This window comes from Pinus tabuliformis, chromosome 2_2 (genome assembly GCF_031772625.1).
Source record: "Pinus tabuliformis cultivar Carrire ecotype Pingquan chromosome 2_2, CPIR1, whole genome shotgun sequence".
NCBI lineage: Eukaryota > Viridiplantae > Streptophyta > Pinopsida > Pinales > Pinaceae > Pinus > Pinus tabuliformis.
Window position 1 is genome coordinate 944,751,534 of NC_142300.1, and position 25,748 is coordinate 944,777,281.

A 25,748-nucleotide genomic window follows, 5' to 3' on the forward strand; every position below is an offset into this window, starting at 1 on the left:
ACACCTTACCAGAGCCTATCGGAAACTCAGACCACTCCAATATGGTCCTTACACCATTACCAAGGCTATGGGAGACAATGCATTTGAGCTCAGCATTCCCCCATTCCTTGGCCTGCACCCAATGTTAAATGTGGATCGCCTTCAGTCATACTTTCCACCATTACTAAACACATCCAACATTGCAAAACAGCTCACACCCACAGAGTTAAATCCAGATTGCATGGAACAAGCTACAATTGATCGGATCATGGACACACAGATCAAGCACACTCGCCAACAGAATATCCAGTTGTCAAAGCAAGCCAACTCCTTCATTAGGGCAAGTGGCTCACCAGGGACCAAGTTCAACAGAAGTTTCCTCATCTCATGGAGGAACTCAACGCAATGGGGACCATTGCTTCCTAAGGGGGCAGGAATGATCCAAGAGGATATTGGTGGCCACCTACCAAGTCCACTTGGACCCCCACCATTGTTTCTTTCATCTTTTTCAATTTCCTTAATTGTAGCACAATTTACTATTTTTAGCAGTTTTTCGGGTCCTCAACTTCTGGAGCCGTTTTGAGGCCCTAAACGACGTATTTTGGGAAAACTGGGAGCAAAATGGGTCCATGGACCGATGTTGCTCTTCCCAAACTTGTAGTTCTTGGATAGATATTTCTAATGAGATATTGTGCGCGTCAAACAAAGATCATATGCCAAAGTGACGGCCCCGGGAAGTTGACGTACCAATTTACCCAAACGGGGCCCGCAGTTTGGTGTTTCGTCTTCTAAGGTTAGGTTTTTGGATGTTTAGGGTTTTCCATTGTTTCTCAACAATAAATAGGCCTTTGAGCCTCATTGTAACGCAGTTCAAAGGCATGTAGCCGCCACATCGCCCTAGTTGGTTTATTTCCATTGTTGTTTGTAAGCATATGTCAGTGTTTTACATTAATGAAATGAAGTATTATTCCCGTTGCATCTCTGTGTTTATGGTTATCTCTGTAATTTGTTGCATTCCTGTTTAAATCCGGATCATCATAACTCAAGCAAAGGGCTTGGATTCTTGGAGTCTTGCCTTGGTTTTTTATAGTGCATAGGATATAGATCATTCTTTGGAGAAGGAAGTTGTGGCTTCATGTTCCATTATTGGATCTAGTGTTTCACCTATGTAACAGTGTACTTGGAATCTTTCATTTATAATCAGAAGCTCTATGAGCCAACACTTCTTCATGCATGTATCGTGGATGTAGTAAGACTATTTTTGTTATGTTTGCAGTATATGTTGGCTTAATTACATACTAAGACTAATGAACTATTTCATTGCTTAGATATGGATATTGTTGAATAAGTGTTGTTATGTTTTCATGATTGTTGTTTATCGTGTGAACTAATTTGCAGGTAAATCAACAAGCCTTTCTCTTCACTCCCGAGTCTCCCTTAGGATAGTACTATTACTTCCCTAACCGAAGGCTCGTTTCCCTTTACCAACCGTGGAAGTTCCCTGTGCATCTTACATTTGGTGTCACACAAAGCTTACATACTTGTTGCCCCAAAGATATGTTCATCGTCTCTTGTGTATGTATTCTAACCAAGGTGTATCTCTAAAACCTTTGCAATGGTGTCCGAACCATACAACCGGATGTGACTCCTACACCAAACAGTGTGAGGTCTAATTGGTACCTGACATCAGGGAGATCCCTTGCATATTGGCAGTATCCAACACCGTCAACAAGTTCCTACTCACAATCCACCTAGATCTTCCCATCAATTTTTCCAAAGGATTTTACTCAATGTGCTCCCAAGGATCATGATGCATCTCATAAACATGCAAGTCCTCTTCTAAGTGATTCATGTCGTGTTTTAATGAACCCTTCTCCTTGATAGTATGATGTTGGTCCTCTCTCTATTTATAAGAGTACTCTTTCAAGTACTCTAACAATGTTTAGGTCAACTCTTATCGTTGATAAGTGATAACTCATAAAATATTCTTGTGCAAATATCTCTTCACTTCATCAGGGTACTTGTCAATGGCTCATATAGTGTTCATGTTGCAAATGATGGCACTTTTGTCAATGCTCATCCAATGTTCATGTCGCAAGATGCTCTTCACAATTTGCCTCCACTATTAAGTGATAATGGCAATAAACTACATGATTTTCATGTACCCTATACTCTCATTTATGATAGGTCAAGCCTTGTACCTAAGTGGTCTATCCACTCTTATTAATGTAATAAGATTTTCAAGTTGGTTCATTCACAGGATATCAAAAGGAATCTCCACCTCATGCCATTCTTGCTCAAATTATACATTTGAGTTTCATGCTAGCCCATTTGGGCACTATCAAGAGGACTCTTCTCCATTGTTCCATTACTTTAAATTATTATGTCCTCATCAAACTATAGCATCTCCCACCTAAATCGCTTTGGAGTTAAATGTCTATCATTGAAGTCTTGATGGTTTTATGAAAGAGCGATGTGGAGTTCAAGGGGTTGATCTGGCCCTATGCTTAGCACTAACTGGAGAAGCAAATTTTGTGATCTTGTATTGTGATGACTTCTATCTATGGGCCCCTATTCAATGGAAGGGAGAAGAGGGAAGGGCACGGAGGGGGAATTATTTGTGTAATTTGTACATGTGGTTGTGGCTCATTCATATATATTATTATATAAGTGTAATTATGGTAAAGACCATATTCTTCATTCTTTTACTGTATTATGGGTACAGTTAAAACCGACCAATTCAAACTTGATAAGTAGACTCAATAACCCTCTTGGATGTGTGCCCTTGTAGATTGTAATTTATAATATAATATGGTATAGTTTTTTATTATAATAGATGTAATCTATCCAAATTAATTTTTTTTTAATTGTGTAACACAAAAAAATTGTGAAATTCTTCTTTTCAAATATCTATATGTAAGATATAATATAATCTCTAATTGCAATAGTAAGGTCCGATTAAAGGAATACCGGCATACCTCACTTGAGTTGTGTAGAAATCCACAACCCAAACTTTCATTTGCATCATCTCAACTTGTGATCTTCTTGATCTGCCAAACTGTGATCTTCTTGATCTCCCTTACAAAGCATTTTCTCCCTAATGCACCTAAACCTTTTATCATTTTCTTGTGCTTGCCATTTCTTTCTTTTGTGTACTCCGGCATACCTCTATCTCCTGCACTAGCACTATCTACCTCTAGTGAACTTGTGAATGTTACTATATATTTTGGGTTATCTCTATCTCCTGCACTAGCGTTATCTCCTTCTAATGAACTTGTGAAGATTACTATTTATTTTGGGTTTATTTTGGTTCTCTTTGATTCCCTACTTTCATTTCTAAACCTCCACACAATGCTCACAATAATGTGTATATATTCACTTGAAAATTATTTTTATAAATGTTCGACTGCAATTTACTACAGAAGTTTCGATACCCTTTTTAATATCTGCTTGCAAATGTGCTTAATAAGCATATAGTTTCTCAAGATGGCATTATCATACGCTAATATTAGCTTGAAAGTTGGAGCTGTATGTTTTCAGGATGTGGCATTTTAAAGCATGAACGCACAGCATAAAATCTATTTTATAGGGGCTATAATAGGAAAGAAAATGAAAAAAGGGCTAATAATTCCAAAGTTCCTCGTATCAATTCTGAAACTCACACTCAAACATTTGATTTACCTCCAAAATGAAGGGCAGATATAAACTTGCCACAATCGTAAATCTACTACAGCTAGAAATTTCACTTAGTAGTTCCCGCAAATACATGGACGGAATTTCCATTTCTGCTAAGCATGTACCATCTTAGTTCCACGACAAAAATAATATTTCAGAACCTCGTAATGTTCTGAAATCACAAAGGTTCTATGTACATACTTGTGTTTAACTTTATTCCTTCAGTACACTAAAGTCTTCTTTGTATTTCAGTTGAAATAAATTTACTCATATGCACAAAAATCTAAGCAGGTCTCCCAATAGATGCTTTGACTGCAAAGTGAATCAGCATCCTTCTATGATACAAAATCCTCTCTTTTTTGTACTTCTGAATGAACTCACTAAGATCAATATCACCAGATAAAAGCTTCTGATGCAAGATCTCCGATTCTTCATCCACTTTTGCAGCAGCTTCTGCAAGTACATGGCAAGTTCTTTCACAAGTTATTAGTCAGAATCCATTATAAAAGTTTTAAACATGATGCATTATTTCATTGTTGCTTTCCAATTTCCACAGATGAAATTTTATTTCATTGGAACACCAATGTACTGATTAAACATATTCACTCACACACACATTTGTCAACTGCTATGTTGCAAAGACTCCTTAAGCTTTTATATACTAAAAGCATTCCACATTGTATTCTTTTGATAGTCCTTAATTAACTTTTTGAACATGCATGAACGCACCAGCTTCCATTCCTGCCTTCAACCTCTGACTGGAAGATATAGCATAAAATACTACATATTTCACATATAGGTTTATAAATACTTATAATAGACTCAAAACATAAATTGATCATTAACCCTTTCTACGTCTGTTACCTTGAAGCCTGCCAACAAGTGCTGAAGAAGACAAGTTAGTGGTGACCTCTTTCTCACGTTTCTGAACCTCCTCAAACTTCTCTCTAGCTGCTGCCAACTCCGTTGTCCTTATGATAGCACACTGCATCCAATGAATACATCATTCACAACACATTTCCATCAAATCAGAAAGCTATCGTTCCACCAAGTTTCCAGGAAGTGGGGATGTGGGAACATGTCCTACAGTCGTAGAGACACCTCCCAGATTTTAGGGAACATCACCGGGCACAACATTCTGGTCTGTGACTGGTCTGTGAAAAAGGATCTAGCCTAAAATAGTAAAAATTTCAAATCTAAATAGATAGAAAACCTAAGTGATATATAATCATCAAACAATGAAACTTGAATCAATAACAAATCTAACATAAATAATGGCACGCAACAATCATTAATCACGATGTCAGTAAATTGCAATAGAAGAATCAGTCACCATTATAAATCTCATTATATTTATTATAATCCCAAAGATACTCATTTGTCATACTCTTTACACTCTTTTTCGGTTTCTTCAAAGTTCACAATCATGTTTGGATTTTTCAGTCTTCCTTCACCAACACAAATGAAAGCAAGTGCAATTGTGAATTTGGGTGGGTGTATAGAGGCTTATATTTGAGTAAATAGGGTTTGAAGGGTAGACACTTTGTTTTTGTTTTTTTGTGTTCTCCTGTCATCCCCTATGTGCATGCTATGATAGGGAATGATCCCGCAGGTGCTCCCTCATCCCGACAGTAAGGGGAGTACAAGAAGCACACACCCTACCTAGTGTACACACTCCTGTGGAACATTGGAAAATGCATAGAGCCTTAATGATTGAATGTAGCCATTTAAACTCTCGTGTGCAGAGATACGAAACATGAGCATATAATACAGTCTAAAAAAGTGTCCTTTGACTACCTGAGAGAAAAGATGGACTAGTTTAAAAGTACAATGACAAATGTCAAACTTGAAAGAGAACAAAATGCCAGAGAAAGGTTAATATTAGCATCTTGAATAGCTAACAAAATGTGATACAAGAGCGTCCCTCAAACAACTAAGTCCATTAGCACACCAGTAAAGTGTGACACAGATGAGCATGACGAGTTGAAGCATGGGTGTGACAGGAGAAAAGTGTAGCACACAGTATAGGTATAGAAAAGGAAAGTATACAGGAGAAGCTAGGCATGGCAAGAGTAGAAGTGCAGATATGAGAAGAGAAGTATAGCACATAGTTCGAGTGCAGAGATGGAAATTTTACAAAAGGCAACGCAAAAGGTGTGGAATTCTGACTTACTCTAGAGTACAATAGGAACACGACAAGAAAGCACACATGGTGAGTGCGACAAGTGTGCATGAGAAAGACAGCGCACCAAAGGACAGTGTAAGGTCACAATGGAAGATGAAGCAATAAGAATGGATATGAAGAGTTCAATTACCAAAGTAATGAGAATGAGTAGACCTATGACAAGAGTTGAAACATGGGCATGACAAGAAAAGTGTAGAGCACACGGTGAGTCACCTAAATTGTGTCCATGTTCTGATTTGACAGCATTGAAATTCAATAAAAATTCAGAACACTAGAAAAACAGAAAATCTGTCATTAAATTTGGGAGTTCCTTAAAACTGATTCTACTTGACTAAGAACTCATCTTCCCCAGACGCAAAGAAAAAGGTTGACAGCCCAAGATCTAGAGGTATCTGGCAGGAGTGAAAGTATTCCCCCTTACGGACCACCAGCCGGTAATTCCAGGTAGCATAGTTTTCCTTGAATAACAGTGATGAGTCAACCAGCATTAGCAAATAGCAGCCAGTGATGGCTGTCCCTACTGCTGGTTTGACAACTGAGTTACAATAGGTTTTCTGAGTGTTCAAAATATATATATATGTAAGGTCACAACCAAGTCAGATATCAAATTGGTGTATGAGACCATTTGTTTGTGGGACAAAGGACCCACCTCTGCGTAGCAATTTGACCACTAATAACTGCTAATAAAACTTAATAGTAACCAATAAGAAAATTTAACTTTCATAAGTTTTTGTCATATAACTTTATAAAACTTTTAAGTCATAATTATCATCTAAATATAATATACAGATTACCAAACTGATCATGGTTAGTCATGCCATAAAGTTTTACATAGTGGAGAAACTCATGCCCTCGGCCCTCAAATCATATTGGAAATATTGGCAACCAGATCAATCGAGACATTTCTCCCTTCCCCAGTGAGAAGAGGCATCATGGCAGGTTGGCAACATTCCAATGTGTTAGTTTTTGTAGCATCGGACGTGTTCTAGCCACAAAATTTGCTGGACTGGCTAGAATACATGAGATCTCCAAAACCCATAAATCATTTCTGGAAATTCCGCCTAGAAGTGTCTCAATTAGATTATTAACCGTTTTTTAAATATTTCCTAAGTCTAAACTTAAGGAATATGGTTAATTAATCAATATTAATTGAGATAAGGTGAAAATCATCTAGAAACTCACACAGATTGATCCAGAGATGATCCTAGCCATTGATTAAGTTTTAATCTTGGTCGTTGGTGCTCCAACAGTGGATTATAAGAGGAGGTCGATGTGGTGATGGAGAATACACTAGTGCAGATACTTAGTTGCCTAGGCAATTCAATTTTCTCAGTAGCAGTAACTCAGTAGAGAAGATAGAGCCAAAGGGCGAGTAGCAGGTCGAAGAGGAGGGTAGCAATATTCCAGGAAGAAGATTTTCAGTCCCTGGAAGAGGCAAACAAAGGAAGGCCGAAATTCTCACAGGGTCACCATAAGCTCTACCCAGAGGGTGATGCAGGAGGTTCAACACAGAGGCTAGGGAGGTAATTTCGAAGGCAGAGAATAGTTGTTGGGTGAGAGAAAATTCTCACAATAATTTCACCAGTATTTTCCTCACATTAGATTGCTAGTTGGGCATCTAAATTATTGTACTCAGAATTGCCACGGAAGAATAATAATAAAACCCTCATCTGCTGCACCGGTTTTCCCGCATTGGGTTTTTCCAGGGACAATTGTCCAAAAATAACTGTGTTAAAATTCTTGTGCGCTAGAATTTCTCATTTTTCAGTATTTTATTTTCCGCAATATTTTTATGGCAAAAATTGCAGTTGTAATTTTATTCGTTGCTTGACGTAGCAAATAAACTGCATAATTAAATTTACAGTTAGAAGAATAATTTCCAGCTACTGCAATAGATAAAAAAAGTTGCATGGTATCAGAGCACAGTTGATTAGTTGGAGAGCCCAGAAACGAATGAGAGGAATTTCGCTACTGCCGAAATTCCCAAGGACAGCACAATCTTCTTGCTAGAAGGCCAAATTGCTTGATGAAATTTGAGTTTTCTGAGAAAGGGGCAGAAAAATTCAATCCTTCTAGTCTAAGTGATTCCAAAGGAAGAGGGAGCAGCTCCGTTATTTCGTTGGGAAAATCTCTAGCAAGACGCAGAAAGTTTTGCAGTTGTTTGCTAGTGCAAAACCAGTGTCAGGTGAAAGAGGAATAACACACTATAAATTCTTCAGCATAACCATGGACAAAAGTAACAATCAGGAGACTTCAGATTTGTCTTCTAGATTGGAGGATGAATTTGCTTGCTTATCAAGATCAGGTTCACAGGGTGTCTTGTATATAGACAGTGGAGCATCAGCTCACATGACAGGGGCTAGAGTTTATTTCTCTAGCTACAAGGAGGAGCACATGGGCTTCCAGATTACTACGGGAAATAGAACGAAATGTACTCCAGTAGGGAGAGGTACCATAGAATTTTAGAGGGAGTCAAGAGCAAGCACCAATGCTACAGATGTATTGCATGTTCCAGGCTTGGGCATGAACCTGATTTCAGTATCTTAGTTACAGGATAAGGGGTATGATATTCATTTCACAAGGAAGAAAGTGTATGTCAAACACTCAAGTTGGAAAAGGGTAAGACAGATTGGAGTTCGAAGTAATAAATTATATGCGTTACAGATTGATTCTCCAATGGCACTAATAGGCAGTGACAGTAGCAGTGGGAAGGAGCTGAATGAGTTATGGCATAGGAGAATGGGACATCTACACCATGGAGCACTCAGGATGCTCAGCAAAACTGTAACAGGGGTTCCAAAACTTGGCAGAACACAATGATGTGTGCAAAGGATGTGTACTTGGGAAGTATGTTAACGCAGCATTCCCAAGAAGTGACAGTAGAGCTAATGGCGAGTTAGGACTCATACATTCAGATATTTGCGATCCGATGTCCACTAGAGCTCTCAGTGGTGCCGAATATTTGTCACCTTCATTGATGACCATTCCAGGAAAACCTGGATCTACTTCTTGAAGACCAAAAATGAGGTCTTCGATCATTTTAGAGAGTTTAAAGCTCTCGTGGAGAATGCAACAGAGGAAGATCAAGGCGCTTCGCTCAGATAATGGTGGAGAATATATTGATAAAGACTTCACAGAATTCTGTACGAAGGAAGGCATCAAGAGAGAATGGACAGCTCCATATAATCCACAAGCATAATGGTGTAGTGGAGCGAAAAAACGGAACAATTGTTGGAGTTGCAAACACAATGTTATATGACCAGGATATACCTAGATTTCTATGGGCAGAGGCATGTAACACGGAAGTATATATCCAGAACAGGACTCCTCATAGAGCATTGGGGAAGAAAACGCCAGAAGGAGTCTTCACATGGAAGAAGCCAGAAGTTAGTCACTTTAGAATTTTTGTCGGCATGCCTATTGCCACGAGTCAGATGAGAAACATACCAAACTGAATCAGACTACAGAGAGGGGGTTCTTTGTTGGGTACATCGAAACCTCAAAGGCATACAAGATCTACATTCCTAGCAATATGAAGATTGTAGTAAGGCAAGCCGTGAAGTTCATGGAAGACTAAGCTTTTGGGAGATCTCATGAGATGCCTGCAGGTGATCAGAATTAGTGAGCAGAAACTCCTTTGGTCTAGCAACAGGGGCAGCCAGTGGGACAAGCAAGAGGGCAGTCACAAGGATCGAGTACTATGACTAGTACCAATATTTCCTCAGGTGCAGGAAATCTGAGGAGTTCTCAGCAGATGGAGCAACAAAGACAAGATGAGGAGTTGGTTGAACCTCCCACGACTAGTGGTCGAGCCAGCAGAGAGGTTCGTCAGACATTGAGAGATGCAAAGGAGTTTATTGGAACTCCTAGGACGAGCAAAAGACAACGCAAACAACCTGACAGGTACCAAGCATTGGTGGCTCAGGTTGCAGAACCTTCCAACTTTCAGGAGGCCACGCAGCATCAAGTATGGGTAGATGCCATGGTAAAAGAATATAGTTCTAATCATGATGAATGATGTTTGGGAGGTAGTGCCAAGGCCGGAAGACAGATTAGTTGTAGGTTCTAGATTGACCTACAAGATCAAATATGTTGTAGATGGTAGTGTGGAAAAATACAAGGCTAGGTTTGTGGCAAAGGGATATGCACAGAAAGAATGGATAGATTATGAGGAGACCTTTGCCCCAGTTGCCAGATACACTTCTATCCAGTCAATTATATCCCTAGTAGCTCAGATGGGATGGCAACTACACCAAATGGACATCGAGACAACCTTCTTGAACGAGGTGATAGAGGAAGAAGTGTACATAGAACAGCGAAAGGGCTTCGAGACTCATGAGAGGCGCACTCATGTGTGCAGACTGAAGAACGCTCTATACGAACTCAAGCAGTTTCACAGGGCATGGTATGGTAGGATTGACAACTACTTGCAAGTTGCAGCAGATGGGATTCATCAAGAGTGACGCAGATCCCAACCTTTACTATATAATGGTAGAGGATGAGCCACTCATCCTAGTTTTGTATGTGGATGATCTCGTTTTAACAAGATCATCAGAGCTCATAGAGGACTGCAAGAGGAACCTGGCAGCAGAGTTCGACAGGAAGGCTTTGGGGTCAATGCACTATTTCCTAGGATTGGTAGTGTGGTAGAAGGATGGGGAGATCTTCCTTGGGCAAGGAAGATACGCTACAGATATTCTGAAGAGGTTTAGATTCTAGAATGCAGGATTGTAGACCCATGTCTACACCCATGATCACCAACTGGAAGAAGATAGATGCATCTGATGACAAGGAGGTCGACCCCACCTTGTATAGACAACTTATTGGATCTCTCATGTATCTAGTCAATACTAGGCTAGATATTTGCTTCGCAGTCAATTCTCTTAGTCAGTTCATGGTAGAACTAAAGAGGGTACATTGGGCAACAACGAGGCACATTCTAAGGTATGTGTGTGGCATAGTCGAGTATGGGTTGAGATATACCTGAGGAGATGATGTCAGATTATGTGGATCCACAGATGCAGATTAGGCAGGAAGTTCAGTGGATAGGAAAAGTACCTTTGGGTACTGCTTCAATGTTGGATTAGGGATGGTTTCTTAGTGTAGCAAGAAGCAGAAGTCAGTAGCACTGAGCTCTGCAGAAGCAGAGTATATGGCAGCAAGCACAGCTACGTGCGAAGCTATATGGCTTCGAGAGTTGCTAGTGAGCTTGTTCAGGAAGAGGATGGAGGCGACCAGTGTCTACTCTGATAATCAAAGTTGTGTAAAGCTCTCTGAGAATCCAATGCTTCATGACAAGTCGAAAAACATAGATATTAAATTTCATTTCATCAAAGATTGTGTATAGCATGGAGTTGTTTAGCTATAGTATGTTCCCACAGAAGTGCAGGTTGCAAATATACTCACGAAATCTCTAGGAAGATCTAAGTTCGCCTATTTCAGAGAACAGATGGGTATGGTGGAGAACCTGTTTCAGTAGCAAAGGTAGATTACCTTGGATGATTCTCAATTGCAGTGCAGATGCAGTGTTAGCAGTTGTATAGCAGGGTCAACAGCAACACAAATATCGCATATATCAGAGTTGCGCAGTGGTTGGTGGGTAGCAGCAGCATGACAGGAGATGATGCAGAGACAGGGTGTTGTAGTAGGATGTGCAACACTAGAACACATTCCTCGCTAAGAGGGAGTGTTAGCTTTTGTAGCATCGGATGTGTTATAGCCACGAAATTTGGTGGAGATGCTAGAATACATGAGATCTCCAAAACCCAGAAATTGTTTCTCGAAATTCCGCCTAGAAGTGTCTCAATTAGATTATTAACCGTTTTTTAAATATTTCCTAAGTCTAAACTTGGGAAATATAGTTAATTAATCAATATTAATTGAGATAAGGTGGGAATCATCTAGAAACTCACACGAATCGATCCAAAGATGATCCTAGCCATTGATTAAGTTTTAATCTTGGTCGTTGGTGCTCCAATAGTGGATTATAAGAGGAGGTCGATGTGGTGATGGAGAATACACCAGTGCAGATACTCAGTTGCCCAGGCAGTTTGATTTTCTCAGTAGCAGTAACTCAACAGAGAAAATAGAGCTAGAGGGTGAGTAGCAAGTGGAAGAGGAGGGTAGCAGCATTCCAGGAGGAAGGTTTCCAGTCCTTGGAAGAGGCAAACAAAGGAAGGTCGAAATTCTCACAAGGTCAGCGTAAGCTCTGCACAGAGGGTGATGCAGGAGGCTCAGCATAGAGGCTAGGGAGGTAATTTCAGAGGCAGAGATTAGCTGTGGAGTAAGAGAAAATTCTCACAATAATTTTGCCAATATTTTCCTCATATTAGATTGCCAGTTGGGCTTCTATATTATTGTACTCAAAATTGTTGTTGAACAATAATAATAAAACCCTCATCTGCTGCATCGGTTTTCTTGCATTGGGTTTTTGTCGGGGACAATTGTCCAAAAATAACTGTGTTAAATTCTTGTGTGCGCTAGAATTTCTCAGTTTTCAGTATTTTATTTTCCGTAGTATTTTTATGGTGAAAATTGCAATTGTGATTTTATTCGTTGTTTGTTGTAGCAAATAAACTGCATAATTAAATTTACAGTTAGTAGACTAATTTCCAGTTGCCGCAATAGATAAAAATTTCACACAATGCATTCTGTCCCATGGGCATCTCTGCAGTGACAAGTAAAACCATTTCAACCATTCTGGCAATGCCAACACAAAGCATATGTCGAATAGGATCCGAACGAATATTTCGAGCATGCATTCAAAGGCACATGCAAAGCGACAAAATATTCATTGGTATCTTTATAAGCAACAATTCTTAAAATCCTATTAAGAAGTAATTTCTAAATGGCGGTTGAGTGGAATGACCAGCTAATTGACTGAACTTAATCGAATTTGTGCACCTGGCATTTAAATGTGTCAAGTTTTGAACTTCAAATTTGAAATCTAGTGAACGGTGTCTTAGAGTGTAGGTATCTAAAAGCAAAGCATGCAAAAGAAGCTAAGCACAACAGGAGTTTAAGCACAGATCCAACAATAGTAAAGTGTGGCACATAGTTCAAGCGCAGACATGGAAAGCACATAATAGACAAACAAAACCAATGTGTAGAATGTTGACTTACTCTAGAGTGCGATAGGATGACAATAAAGTCTGCACACTAAGTGTGACAACTGTGCATGAGAAAGAGAGCGCACAAAAGGACATTGAAAGGTCACAGTTGAAGATGAAGTGATAAGAATAAATATGAAGAGTGCCATTCTCTAAGTAATGAGAATGAGTAGACCTATTATCCTCTAACTGCAACCTAGCTCTTATGTTGTTTGAATGATTGTTCATTGATTTAGATTATTGTAACCTGAATGATTGTTCATTGATTTACATTATTGTAGCTTGAAAAGAGTAAGAACAATTTTTGAATTGGAACCATTACACCAAAATGGTATCATTTTAAATTGATTTAAAATCTCAGAAAATCAGGAGCCTTAAGATTACCAAACAATTCATATCCATTTTATATATTAGAGACATGGTTCAAAACTTTTCTCAAACTCTGAACCATGTCTCAACCCATCTAGAAGATTAGACTAAAGCTTTGGCAGAAAGTGCACAGATCCGCCACCTTTACTTCACTAGGACTTACTCACCTGTAAGTATAAAAATGGTTTCTACAACTTATCATATGTTTACAAATTAAAGTCAATTAGAGTCATTGCTCAACTTACAAAAAATATTGGTGGCTTGAGCCATTGTGTGGTGAATATATCATAGTACGAAGAGGTCCAATAAGAAAATCTGAAGGGCATAGACTCTTGAAGTTGATTCCTCAAGGAATGCAAAAGGACACCATCAATAATTGGTCACCTATCACCTTTCATAAAATCTCTGATGAAATGCTAGCCAAAGCTCTTGCTACTCGCATATGAAATGCGGTTGTCTACATTGTTTGTCCTGAATATAAAAGGTTTATAAAATAATAATAATAATAATCCAATTTTCAGATCACGGCCAAGCCGGACACCAAATTGGTGTATGAGACACCTTGTTTGTGGGACAAGGGTCTAACCTCAGTGCAGTGATTTGACTGGTAAATTCTATGAAAGCATATATATTCTACCCCTCTCTCACTTTGAATCTATGACATTTCATCCTAGATTATCTGATTAAAGCTTATGAAAATTCTTGAATGGGCAAAAGAGACCAACAAAACAATTCTCTTTTTGAATTGATTTGACCAGGCGTATGATAGAATCAAGTTTAATTTTATTCATAAACCGCTATCTTGGGCTTCGACTCGACAACTTCTTAACTAAGACAGGCAAAACTCTCTTTTCAAAAGTTTCTTCAAAGATATGTATCAATGTTCAGTTATCAAACGAACTCCCACTCTTTGTTAAAGTGAGTAGCTTCGAAAAGTCTTTTGTATAGGCTTGGTGTTTTGGCATGTGGAAGGCATTATTTGCCTCTTGTAGGTGCTTTCTTGGTGGAGTAAGTGATTAATGTCTTCTTTCCTAAGTCTAACTTAGGAAAAGTACAATAATTAAAGTAAACTAATTATTTTGGACTAATGAGTTATTTTCTAAGGATAAATAATTTAATTATTTAAGTGACTTAGAAATAATCTCAACCGTTGATCTCCAAGATTGTTCTAGAAGGGAGATTGGAGCTATTGAGAAATCTATTAGGATAACTTACTCTTGATTTCTCTTACTTGACATTTACCTATGATATTATATTATTCTTTTGTTGATTAGATTAGCATTTTTCTCATCAACTAAATGCCAAAAACATGAAGATCACAACCATACAAGATGAACGCAGGATGTAGGCACTCAGCCAAGGAAAAATCCTCTTCTAGGGGAAAACCCAGAAATTCTTCTTCTCTTCTCTAGAATCAAATCAAATGAGACAACCTTGACCTTTTGACCAAAACATATACTTCATTCATCCACCAAGTCAACCTTCAACATAAATTCATGAAGTCATCTAGAATTTTGGCTCTTCTTCTCTACAACTTTTGCAATTCAGTTAGGCATCTTCGGCCCCTAGAATTGGCTTCAAATACTTCCCACATGTGGCACAGAAACAAAAAGAATTTGGTCTTCTGTTTTGATAAGGTTCTCCTCCTTCTTTTCTTGACTTCGCATCTTTCTTCTTGACATCTCAAAAGCAAAACGAATTACTTGATTGATCCTTCCAATAGGTCGAGTGGATGGCTATTTATACTTGTTTCATTCTCTTCTATTAGGCCGGCATGAAGAAAAGGGGGCATGCTGACTGGATGTGCTTGAGGCCGACTTGTAGGAGAAGGCAAGTCGACTTGGTGGATGAGGTGCAAAACACATAAAATAATTTCTTTTCTTGACTTAAAGAGCCCAAGAAGGGTCTAATACATAATGACAAGTATAATGACTTATGACACAACCCTAGAAGCCTTCAATGGAAACTTGACCTATAAACAAAATACATAGAGCATGAAACCCATGCTCATAAAATAAATTTTCCTTTTGTAATAATTTTTTTTCTTTCTTTTGACAAATACATTACATCATCACTGAAGTACAATTATGAAGACCGATACTAGTTACATTTCTCAACAGGAACTAGGGATTTGGACACAATGAGAATTATAAAGGTAGTCTAGTGAGGAGGTGAAGACACAAGTTGTGTGAGCAAGTCATCACTCAGAGAAAGTGGTTTTCTCTAAGTGCAAGTGGTTGTGGACTAGGTGTGCAGAGAAGGAGAGGTGCAAGTGGATTGAGGCGACTCTAGGAGGGTCGAGTAAGAGGAGATTGCAGGGTCGAGTTGTCGGACAGAGATCTATTTTATCTGGAGGAGGTTGAGTCACTGGAGGGTCGAGTTTTCCCTAGTGCGCATCAGTGACACACAAGGAGGGCGCATGTCGAGTTGTTGGTTGAGTATTTAGGTCAATTTCCCTAGGCCAATTTCCTCCGGAGGTTGATTTCCTAGAGGCTGAGTTCCTTGGGCCAAATTCATTCTGAGAGTGTCGTGTTACAGGTTCCGTTTTTTTTTGTATTTTTCCTTGTATCTCTGTGGGTCAAAAAAACCCAGATTTTTCCAGATAATTGAATGATGGAGAATTGTTGTGGGTGAATTACTTTGCAATTTGTGATTGGTCTCTCTGGTTTATTTCCACTGCATATATTTAATTCTAGAAGTTAAAAATATCAGTGATTTTATTTTTTGGTGATTCGGTATTTATTTGGGTAAATAAATAAATTGTTGGGGATAAAAGAAATTGTCGTGAGAAAATAAATCTCGCTGGTATTAGAAATTTAACATGGTATCGAAGCAGTCCAGAAGAGTCTGAGAGAGAGGTATGAGATCATGAGGGTTTGCAACAACGATTTTTCCTTTTTGTGGAAGCAAAATTATTTCTTAAAATTTTGTAGCTAGGTTTTGTGTCGTGATCAATTTGTGGAGATGGCATCATTGAGCAGTTTGCGATATGAAGACAAATTGGACAGCATATCAAATTTCAGACCTTGTAGAGAGCGAATTACCATGATTTTGAAGATGAATGGTCTATGGGATCTAGTAAGCAGAGACGTGCAGGTTCCTTCAAATCTAAATCTTGCAACAGAGCATCAAGGACATGAAAGCAAGCTGCATAATTTTGGATGGTGTGAGGGATCATATAATTCCTCACATATCAGGGAAGGACACCGGAAGACAGATGTGAGTAGCTTTGACCAATCTTTATCAAAGTACAAATGAGAACAGAAAAATGGTGTTGTGGGAAAAATTAAACAGCATTAAAATGAACAGATCTGAGACCATGACATCTTATTTCACGACGGTCCAGTAAGCTCGTGATGAGCGGGGAAAATGTGCATGACTCGAAGCTGGTTAAAGTTGCTCTCAAGGGGTGCGTGAAGCACTGATCCACTTTTGTGGATAGGATTCTTGCTCGTCAAAATCTCCCTGAATGGAGTCGGTTATTGGATGACTTTACCCAAAAGAGATCATGGTTATTGAATTTCCAATAGTGGTGAGGAGTTTGATGATTGATCATGTTGATTAGTGATATGTAGCAGCTAATACCTTGTAGCATATAGTGTTTTGGACTTTAGAGGCCATTTGGAGCCTCATGGATAACATATTTTTTCATATATGTATTTCACTCAATGTTATTTTGCTATATTCATCCTTACAATGCTATATACATGAGCAGACTTGCATATTTTTTCTCTAATGATTTGAAAGGTTAAAAAAAATTATTGAGATTTTTCATATTCTATGTATTTTTTTAGGAAACTGATTCATAAACTATAAACTGATCCCATTTTGATTTGACTCCAATCTTGAGTTATAAAACATTGGTATTAATTCTAGATACCTTTATGAAAAAATAGTTGGTGCAACAATGTACAAATGAAGGAAAGTGTTTCAATTTTGATATGCAACCACAAGATGTCAAAATCTTGAAATTTACGTATCTTTCAAATTGAAAAGACATCTTTTGAACAAATAGAGGTCTCCACATAGGATATTGAGTCACTACAACAAAGATTTAACCTTTGGTTGCTCCAAAATTGTTTTCACTTAGCTAGGGGAGTGCTTCATGTGATGTGGAGGGCTTGTGCCCCCCTATCCCATGTTTATTTCTGGTAGCATCGGATGTGCTCTAAGCCTCAAAATTCGCAAGGAGGCTTGGACATGTATTCCACAATACCCAGAAATCGTTTTGGGAAATTCCACCCAGAGATAGTTTTATTAAAATAATTAATTATTTTTAATGGATGCCTAAGTCTAAACTTAGGAAATTAAAATAATTAAAGGGTATTAATCTAACTATGGGTGAAAATTCTAGAAGAAGACAAGGATCAAGCCAAAATGATCTGAGTCATTGATTAGAATCTAATCTGGGCAGTTGGTTCTCAATGAGAAGATTATAAGAGGAGGCTTGACGGGCATTTGGAAAATCAGTGAGAGATCAAGAGATCGAATTTCTCAGAGAGGGCAGTGCAGCAGTTGCTAGAGAGAAGATCGAAGTGATTTCTTACAATGAGGGGCAGGGATAGTTCCGGTTGGAGAATTTCCTGATTCAGGAATACATTGCAGAGGTGGCAGAGAGAGATCCAGAAGAGGCAGCACAAAGGCTACGCTGGGCAGCATAGGCTGACGCAGAAGCAACGCAAAGCCTGAGAGGAGATCCATATTTTGCTGGAGAGGTCGAGTTCTGAAGCCGGAAGCCGGGGTGTGAGACTGGGAGGGCAGAAATCGAAGTCTTAGAGGCAAATCGATCAACAGAAGGAGTGATGCAGCCCCCATAAGCTGTGACACAAGGCCTACGCAATGACTGCGTAGAGGCAACAAGGGACTAGCCATTTTGTGGCTAGATCAGTCAGGATCACCAGTGATAGTGTGAGGTATATCTCACTCATCTCTTTGTCAGTCATATTCTCTGTATTGGATAGCCAGCAAGGCATCCAAAGATTATATTCAGAAAACTACTGCTTAATAATACAAACCCTCAACTGCTGCACCGGTTTTCCCGCATTGGGTTTTTCCGGGGACATTTGTCCAAAAATAACGGTGTAATGTGTTGTGTATTTCTTTCTTGCTCAGTTTCTTGTTTGCACATATAATTTTAAATGGTGAAGGCTGCAGTGTATTAGTTTCGGTATTTGTTGTAGGATGTAGTAAATAATTTGTTCAGTAATTAACAAATAGAAGGAACTTAATCAGTTGTTGTAGTAGTGATTCGAGGTTTCTCGAATTTTCACGTCATGTTTGTTGTACTTTAGATTATTTACATTTGAAGAGTTTAGTGGTTGTATGCTTAACTTGGGCTCAATGCTAGGGAGACATACCTAATGTGGTAGTTGGCACACATGTGGCACTTTGACATCTTCTACAAGAGCACACTAGTTAAGTAGGATGAGTGCTTAGGACATGTGGAGTAAGCACCTTGGAGGATGACATTATGCACTTGGAGGTTGGAGCCCTTTGAAGCATTAAAGCTACAATGCACATATGTCAAGGAGGAATGCATGAGGAATGCTTGACATATAGACCCCTAATTTGTAGTGAGCACCACCGCCTAAGATTTACTTATGGACTTGGTCCATGTATTATTGTGGGACTCCCTTAGTTAATCATATATATAAAGGGATTAAAGTGTCTTAGATAACAAAAACAACCACCCAAAAAAAAAATTACTCGTATTATATCTTAGAGATGTTGTAGTTGGTGTAATTCTAGCTATTGGAGGATCTTGAAGGAATGATTATTTATTCTTGTAACAAGGACAGTGCTTGTGAGAAGCATGTGCTAGGGTTCCTTGCCTTGTGTGATACAAGTGAAGAGTAAAGCTTGTGAAATAGTGTGGATCTAAAGGTTGAACAGTTGGTGTAATGTTAGCTTGTTGTTGAGCTCTTGGGGAGGTTATTATACCTTTGGTGGGATGCCTTACTAAGCCTTGTTGTTGCAGTTACGACTTGTAATGATTGTGGATGTTCTAGCTAGGGTTTGGGAAGCTTTGGAGAAGTCCTTGGTTGAGATAGAGTGAAGGACTTGATGTACCAGCTTTGCCAAAACTGAGGTATTTTACTTTATCTTCATACTATGATAATAATGAGTTGTAATATTGCTGTCCTAAATTCACTTATTGCAGATACGATTCTCATGTGTTTTGACTCCTGAGCAAGTATTCATGGCTGTTATGATATGCTGATTTATTGGAACAGCAAAGCTGAAATGTTCAGTGATTTGGAATGCCATAGATGAAACTTTGGATCTGAAATGTGCTGTTAATGTTATATTTCCGCTCTTAATGAATGTGAGTTTCATATCTCATAATTGATTAGATCATATACCCTAAGGGATGTTACAGTAATCTAGCATTGAAGTATTTTGCAGAGTTTATCTACCAGAATTTGCCTAAACTAGTGGTGCACAGATTTAAGATATTTGTAAATGTATATATGAATACTTCAGCTCAGCCCTAAAGCTGAATGGTGTATGTGATAAATCCATGAAATCATTGAAGTGAGGTGGAACTTTCAATTTGGGAAGATTTTCAAAATTTCTACACAAAGTAGAGGAAAGCGTATTACAGACTCAAGTAAATTAAATTAATTTGTAAACAAACTTCCCAAATCTAAATTCCAAACTTGAAATTGATGGCAACCAAATAAGATAGTAACTGCACGGCTGTTATTAGAAATACTTGCACCAAAAAGGGACCTCTCTCACACACCCATGATTAAATTTAATCCAGAGTAAAGGGAAATAGAGAAGTCATGTGGAAACCTGTCAAAAGGATAAACCAGCATGCTCTGCAATTTGATTGACTGCTACAGAACTGGGCACTAATGTAGTCAAAAACCAAAAATGGATCTCTCGCATGAATGGTGGATGGTCAAGAAACTAATGCACTCTGGTTCTTAACATCTAAGCTCCAGACTAATTCCTGAGTAGAAAAGATATGTATCCTTAAAAATTGAAGAACTTGGAAACAAAATCAAGTTGATTATATTGCATAAGTTTTGGTTAAAACTTCTTCCAGTACGTTCAAAGGTATTAGTTTGGTTTATCTCACTGGGGCTGTGTTTCCCAGGTTGATATTATTTGACACAACGCAAGAGACAGAGCAGATAAGGAACACCAATGCCCTTTTGAATGTCAATGAAACTTGCAGTGAGGAATGGAAAATGCCCTTTTCAAAGCATGGATGAATTGTTGAAATTTTGATGCTCTATGCTGTTACAATCACTTAAATCCAGAACTTTTTTATGCTGCAAAATAACTTTAAGTAATTGTAGATAGAACATAAACCATATAAACCATATGCAAAATGGAAGACAGTCAAGAACTCAATGAGACAGAGAAGTTAGGTCAATGACCAGGGCAAAACTCACAAGGGGAAAACCCAACCAGATTATTTTTTTATTAAAAATCAATTGTTCAGCAGAGGTACAAAGTACAATGAGAGAATGAAGAAATTCACCCACATCTGAAGAAGATCTCTGACAGCAGTCGCTGATGCAAACACTGAATCACTTTGGCTCTCCAAGATCTGCTCTTGCTCTTCAAGACTCTCTCTCTCTCTCTCTCTCAATCTTCCTCTAGGCTCTCCAACACTCTCTTTCTCAAGTTCGAAATCTCTTCTCACAAGCACAAGTAAGTGTGTCAAGTGAGGATGAGAGGCACAAATATATAGGAAGAGCAAGGAGGTTGAATTCATGAGGGAGTAACTCCTATGCCTTGACGAAGAGTTACATATGCCAAAATAGGAGTGTAACTTAGTGTAACTTAGTGTAACTTATGCATTAAAGAGGTGTAAGATGAATCTTTTTATGACGAGTCATTAAATTGTGTGAGTGTAAGAGGTGCTTAAGAGCATTAAAGAGAGAGAGAGTAGCATATGCATTAATTAAAGGGAGTTACATTTGACATGATTGAGAGATTTGAATTTCTTTTTAATAATAATATAATAATATCATAAAAAGGATAATAGTAATAATAATAATAATATTGATGATTAAGTTAAAAATTAAACAAATTGAGATTGATTAAGAACCAAGTTAAGTGATTTTCCATCATATATATATGATTACGAATTGATGGAAAGTGATTTACTTTTTTTGGAAAGTCATGGTTGCAATGATAGACACGACTTTCTATTTTTAGAAAGTCACTTTAGAAAGGTCGGAAATGAAATTTTATTCAAGGAAAATCATCCCATAGCTGTCAGTTTTCAACATGAATCTCATAATGAAGTGATCATTCTCAATTCTTGAGGACCAGCTGCCATGTGGAAAAGAAAAATGAAACAGTGAACTATTGTGACTGATCTATTTTCTATGGCATGCTGAAACTTTCCAACTTGAGCATTCCAAATAAAATCAAGCAGCATCATTCCCATGATTTGCAGACTAAAGAAGGACCCACTTTGATATTAACTTTATAAAGCAGCAGAAATAAAAATAAGGTTGAACTGCACGTAATACTAAAACAAGGACAGTTTCCAGTCCAGATTCAAACCTGATTCCTAAGTTCTGCAATCTGTGAATCCTTAGTGAGATTATTTCCTGAAAGAATAGAGAAAAAACAGCTTTCAATCAATAGAAGAAGACCATTAAAGGAAATGTGTCACATGTTGCAAGGAAATAGAACTGCAAAAAAATATATGAACAAAGAAAAGAACTTACTTGCCAGGTCTACATGGCCTTTTGTTAGTTCTCCTCGCAACTAAAAATATGACAGCATAACAAAAAGTCAGAGATTGCTGTACAGTGTATATTGAATTAATACAATTCAAAAATAAGGATTAATCAAAAAAACAAAAAGCAGATTGACCCTACTAACCGAATCAAGATGCCTCACAGGTTCCAGAGAATGTAGAAAGGAATTGTAGACTTTACTGTCCGCCAAAAGCAGATCAAGTTCATCCAAACTGTTGCAACCACAAACAAAATAACATGGCAGATAAATACATATTATAAAGACACAGAAACCGACCCACGATTTCTTTAAGAGACTCCCCTTCAATTGCAAACATGAAAATTGTAGTCACAGAGCCTGCCTCAATTTAAAAGTAATTTTTCCCAAATCTTGAATCAAATTGATGGTTGTGGCAAACAAATATTCCAATATGCATTTGGGCTGGCCAAAGGGTTGGTTTTCAAATTTTATTATGCATGTATTAAGGTTTTGAAACCTTTTAAGTTTTAACCATTTTAATCTAACTGAACATTTTAATATGCTTACTTCTACATTGTTTTCCTATTGCAACCTGTTTTGGCTAGCTAAGAGGATGGAAATATAAAAGGGGAGCACCAGATAGTTCACAGTTTAGAGAGTAGGGTAGAGAAGGATCAAAGAGAAGCAAAAAGATAATGAGCAAAAAGGAGAATGAAGGTCGGGATATGAAACCAAACAATCATGATATTAAAAAGAGAAATCAAGTATCTGACCAATGAGCAGAAAGCTTACATAATAGACTGAAGCTGATAGCAGTGAGATGGCAAACAAGCACGTGCATGCAGCATGCACATGTACATACTTATTTTGTATGTATCTAAAACCTAATTGAGCCTTTTCTCTACCAGAAAGTTTGGTGCTGGTAAACGTTTTATAAATTTATTTCCATATATTATTTTACTATAGCTGTTGATGACATGACAATCTTTTATTACCCATAGACTTCACAAAATACTTCGGCACTGCTACATGTTTTCTTTCCACATGTTCTAACTATAGTTGCTAATTTGATTAGTTGTTTTCCTCGCTTGTAGCCTTGACAAAATACTGAATTGTCTGCTCAGTATATCAACGATCACTATAGATAGAAAGAAAAAGCATACATTGTGCCTGCAGATGACCATATTAAGGCCGTTAACCTGCCAATGAAATCAAAGCAGTGCACCTAGTATGGGAAAATAACAAGAAATAATGCGACACCAGGCGCCACAGAAAGATGCAATGTCTTCCAAACAGCTGTTACAGAAGAATAGGCAAAGCAGGATCTGGCAGCAAGGAATGTGAAAAGAACTAAAATCAACCCAAAAGCACATGGAGAAAAGATCGAATCCTGTTTCAGTCTGTGTGAAGCCAGGCACTACTAAATCCTTCGATGGAAGATAGTGGTTAAAGCTTGATTTCTGATGAGGCCACATCACCATACAATCAAGGAGTAATAGAGATTCTCAATCAAATCTCCCAAGATGAGACCCAGATTAGAGAAAATCTGAGGTATGTGGAAAGAATTGCTACTGAAACAAGCATTCAGGTGGAGGAATTGTTGTTCCAGCAGGGCATTCATGCTCAGGAAGGTAGATTTTTCAGCGACTGTCTGCAACCCAAAGGAGTTGGTCTGAAGTGGTGGAGGAAACCGAAACAGGAAGACCAGGGCTAGACAACACATCCATGACAGCCAATCAAACTGTGATCTCTTTTTGGTGTAAACTAAATAACTCTAGAGAAGCTTGTGATATCAATTCTAACCTCCAGATTCCAGAATCAAAGTTCTAATTCCTTGGTATATTTAGGAGAGCCAAATCTAATGTCAAACTAGATGCTAATGCTAGTGTTTTAAAACATTAAAATTTGTACTCTTGTTTCAGTCTAGCATGAAGCGGTGGAGGATAATAAGCAGTTTATTGAAAGAAAACTGTAGTTGTTAGAAAGCCAAAAACAGCATGAAAAGCTGATGTGGGACTCCAGGACCAGATTGAAAAACCTGAGTTTATTGGAATGTATCTTTAACTTTTAGCTTATGTAATATAAATGGCAAAAAAGAAATAATGGCACAGATAATACCTGATTATGGAATCAGACTAATGCACATCTCTTTTGATAGTTCCAAACTTCTCATTGTTGGTTTCCCTTGTTCTGCAGTAGACTTTAGGTGCTTTAAACCCAGTTCAAATGCTATCAAGCGCTCAACACTATGAACCATGCAAACACCAAAAAATTTTGAATCTTAGCCCCCAGGTGCTAAACTACCAAAGCTCATGCTATGACCCAGCCCTAACACATATTGGATATCGGTGAACCAGGAGTTTTACCATATAACACCTTTTGTTTATATCAACGGTATAGGCCACCGAAGGGTCAGTTTATTGCAGTCAACCGATATCAGGATATCAAGCGCCCAAACTATATCAGATGAATATTTCATTAAAAGTCTGATATGGATTGTTCTGGTATGATTAATGTTATCTGCCAACAAAACTTCTATCGATAGGTTCCATCAATTAACACCAATGACACTGGAGTATCGACACTTTGGCAAAACAAAAATACAAAGGAAATCTTCACAAAACAGCGAGGGTTGGGTATGGAACTTTGACATGGAACCACAATAACAGAGGTCTGAGGTCCGATAGAATGAGCTTGAGATATCAAAACTTCAGCGAAAAAAATAACAAAGGAAATGCTCGCCAAAACTAGGGCCGAGTCTGGAACCTAGGAGCAGAACAGCGATATCAGGATATCAGTAATATTGCTGAAATAGAAATACAAAGGATTTTGTTGCAAAACATTGAGGCCCAATATTGAACTCTGAAGCGGAACCTTATTATTATTGTTATCCAATTTTAAGGTCACGACCAAGCTAGACACCAAATTGGTGTATGAGACCCCCTTGTTTGTGGGACACGGGACCCACCTCTGCGTAGCGATTTGACTACTAAGTCTACGAAGGCACACATACTCTATGTCCCTCTGGTTTTGACCCTGTGACCTCTTAGGAGGAAACACATGCTCTTAACCATTAGGCCCACTCAAGTTGTATTACCAGAGGTCTGGATGCTGGTATAACAGGCGTTTGTTAACGGCAATCATTTCATCCCAATTCCTCACTAACTGATAGAATGGAACACCAAAATTCAAAAATGTGATGTTTTTGTGTTACGACGCACGAGATTTATCCAATATATGTATAACTCCGCAATAAGAACCCTTTAACAAAGGAATATTGCTTCCAATAGACTTGAAGCCGAGGATTGGAACCTCGACTAGTTACCCAACTCTAAATCAGAGATCTTTCACGGAGTCCGATAATCAGCAATTCAACACTATAGAATCAATTGCCTAAAAACAAACCATTTGGTCCATCAATCAAAAAATACAAAAGGACTTAAAATTATATATATTCATCGAACAGAGAATAATTCCAGGATTTTGATGCATTTACATTGTTGATGGTCAACCTCGGAAAAGCCAAGGTTCTGGTCTTTTATGCATCGAAGATATTCTTACAAACTTATATTTCTACTATCAGGGCATTGAGTTTGAGACCACCACCACTTACACCTACTTGGGGGTACAATTCACAAGACCTCATTTTGCTATGCAACAGGGATTTCAGCCTCGACTTAGTAATGGATATGGCCCCCTAGCCTACATTGAGAGACACTGTTTTTAGAGTCAGTTTCAAG

At 38.2% G+C, this 25,748-nt stretch overlaps 1 protein-coding gene across 13 annotated transcripts in view; it reads right to left on the reverse strand.

Annotated features, from left to right (window-relative positions):
• Positions 1-3,584: 3,584 nt before the first annotated feature.
• The window catches only part of LOC149196298 (vacuolar protein-sorting-associated protein 37 homolog 2-like), a 120,793-nt gene continuing 98,629 nt past the window's right edge, over positions 3,585-25,748 (reverse strand). For 10 of the 13 annotated variants that reach the window (XM_089405504.1, XM_089405503.1, XM_089405502.1 and 7 more), the window contains 5 exons: positions 22,174-22,261; positions 22,017-22,056; positions 21,850-21,896; positions 4,519-4,639; positions 3,585-4,107 (listed from right to left, as the gene is read on the reverse strand). In XM_089405504.1, coding sequence (XP_089261630.1) covers positions 3,938-4,107; positions 4,519-4,639; positions 21,850-21,896; positions 22,017-22,056; positions 22,174-22,261 — 466 coding nt within the window. In that variant the 3' untranslated portion in view covers positions 3,585-3,937. Of the gene's footprint in view, positions 4,128-4,179; positions 4,435-4,518; positions 4,640-21,849; positions 21,897-22,016; positions 22,057-22,173; positions 22,262-25,748 lie in introns of those variants that run through there. The other 3 variants (XM_089405510.1, XM_089405511.1, XM_089405512.1) reach the window with 3 other exon arrangements.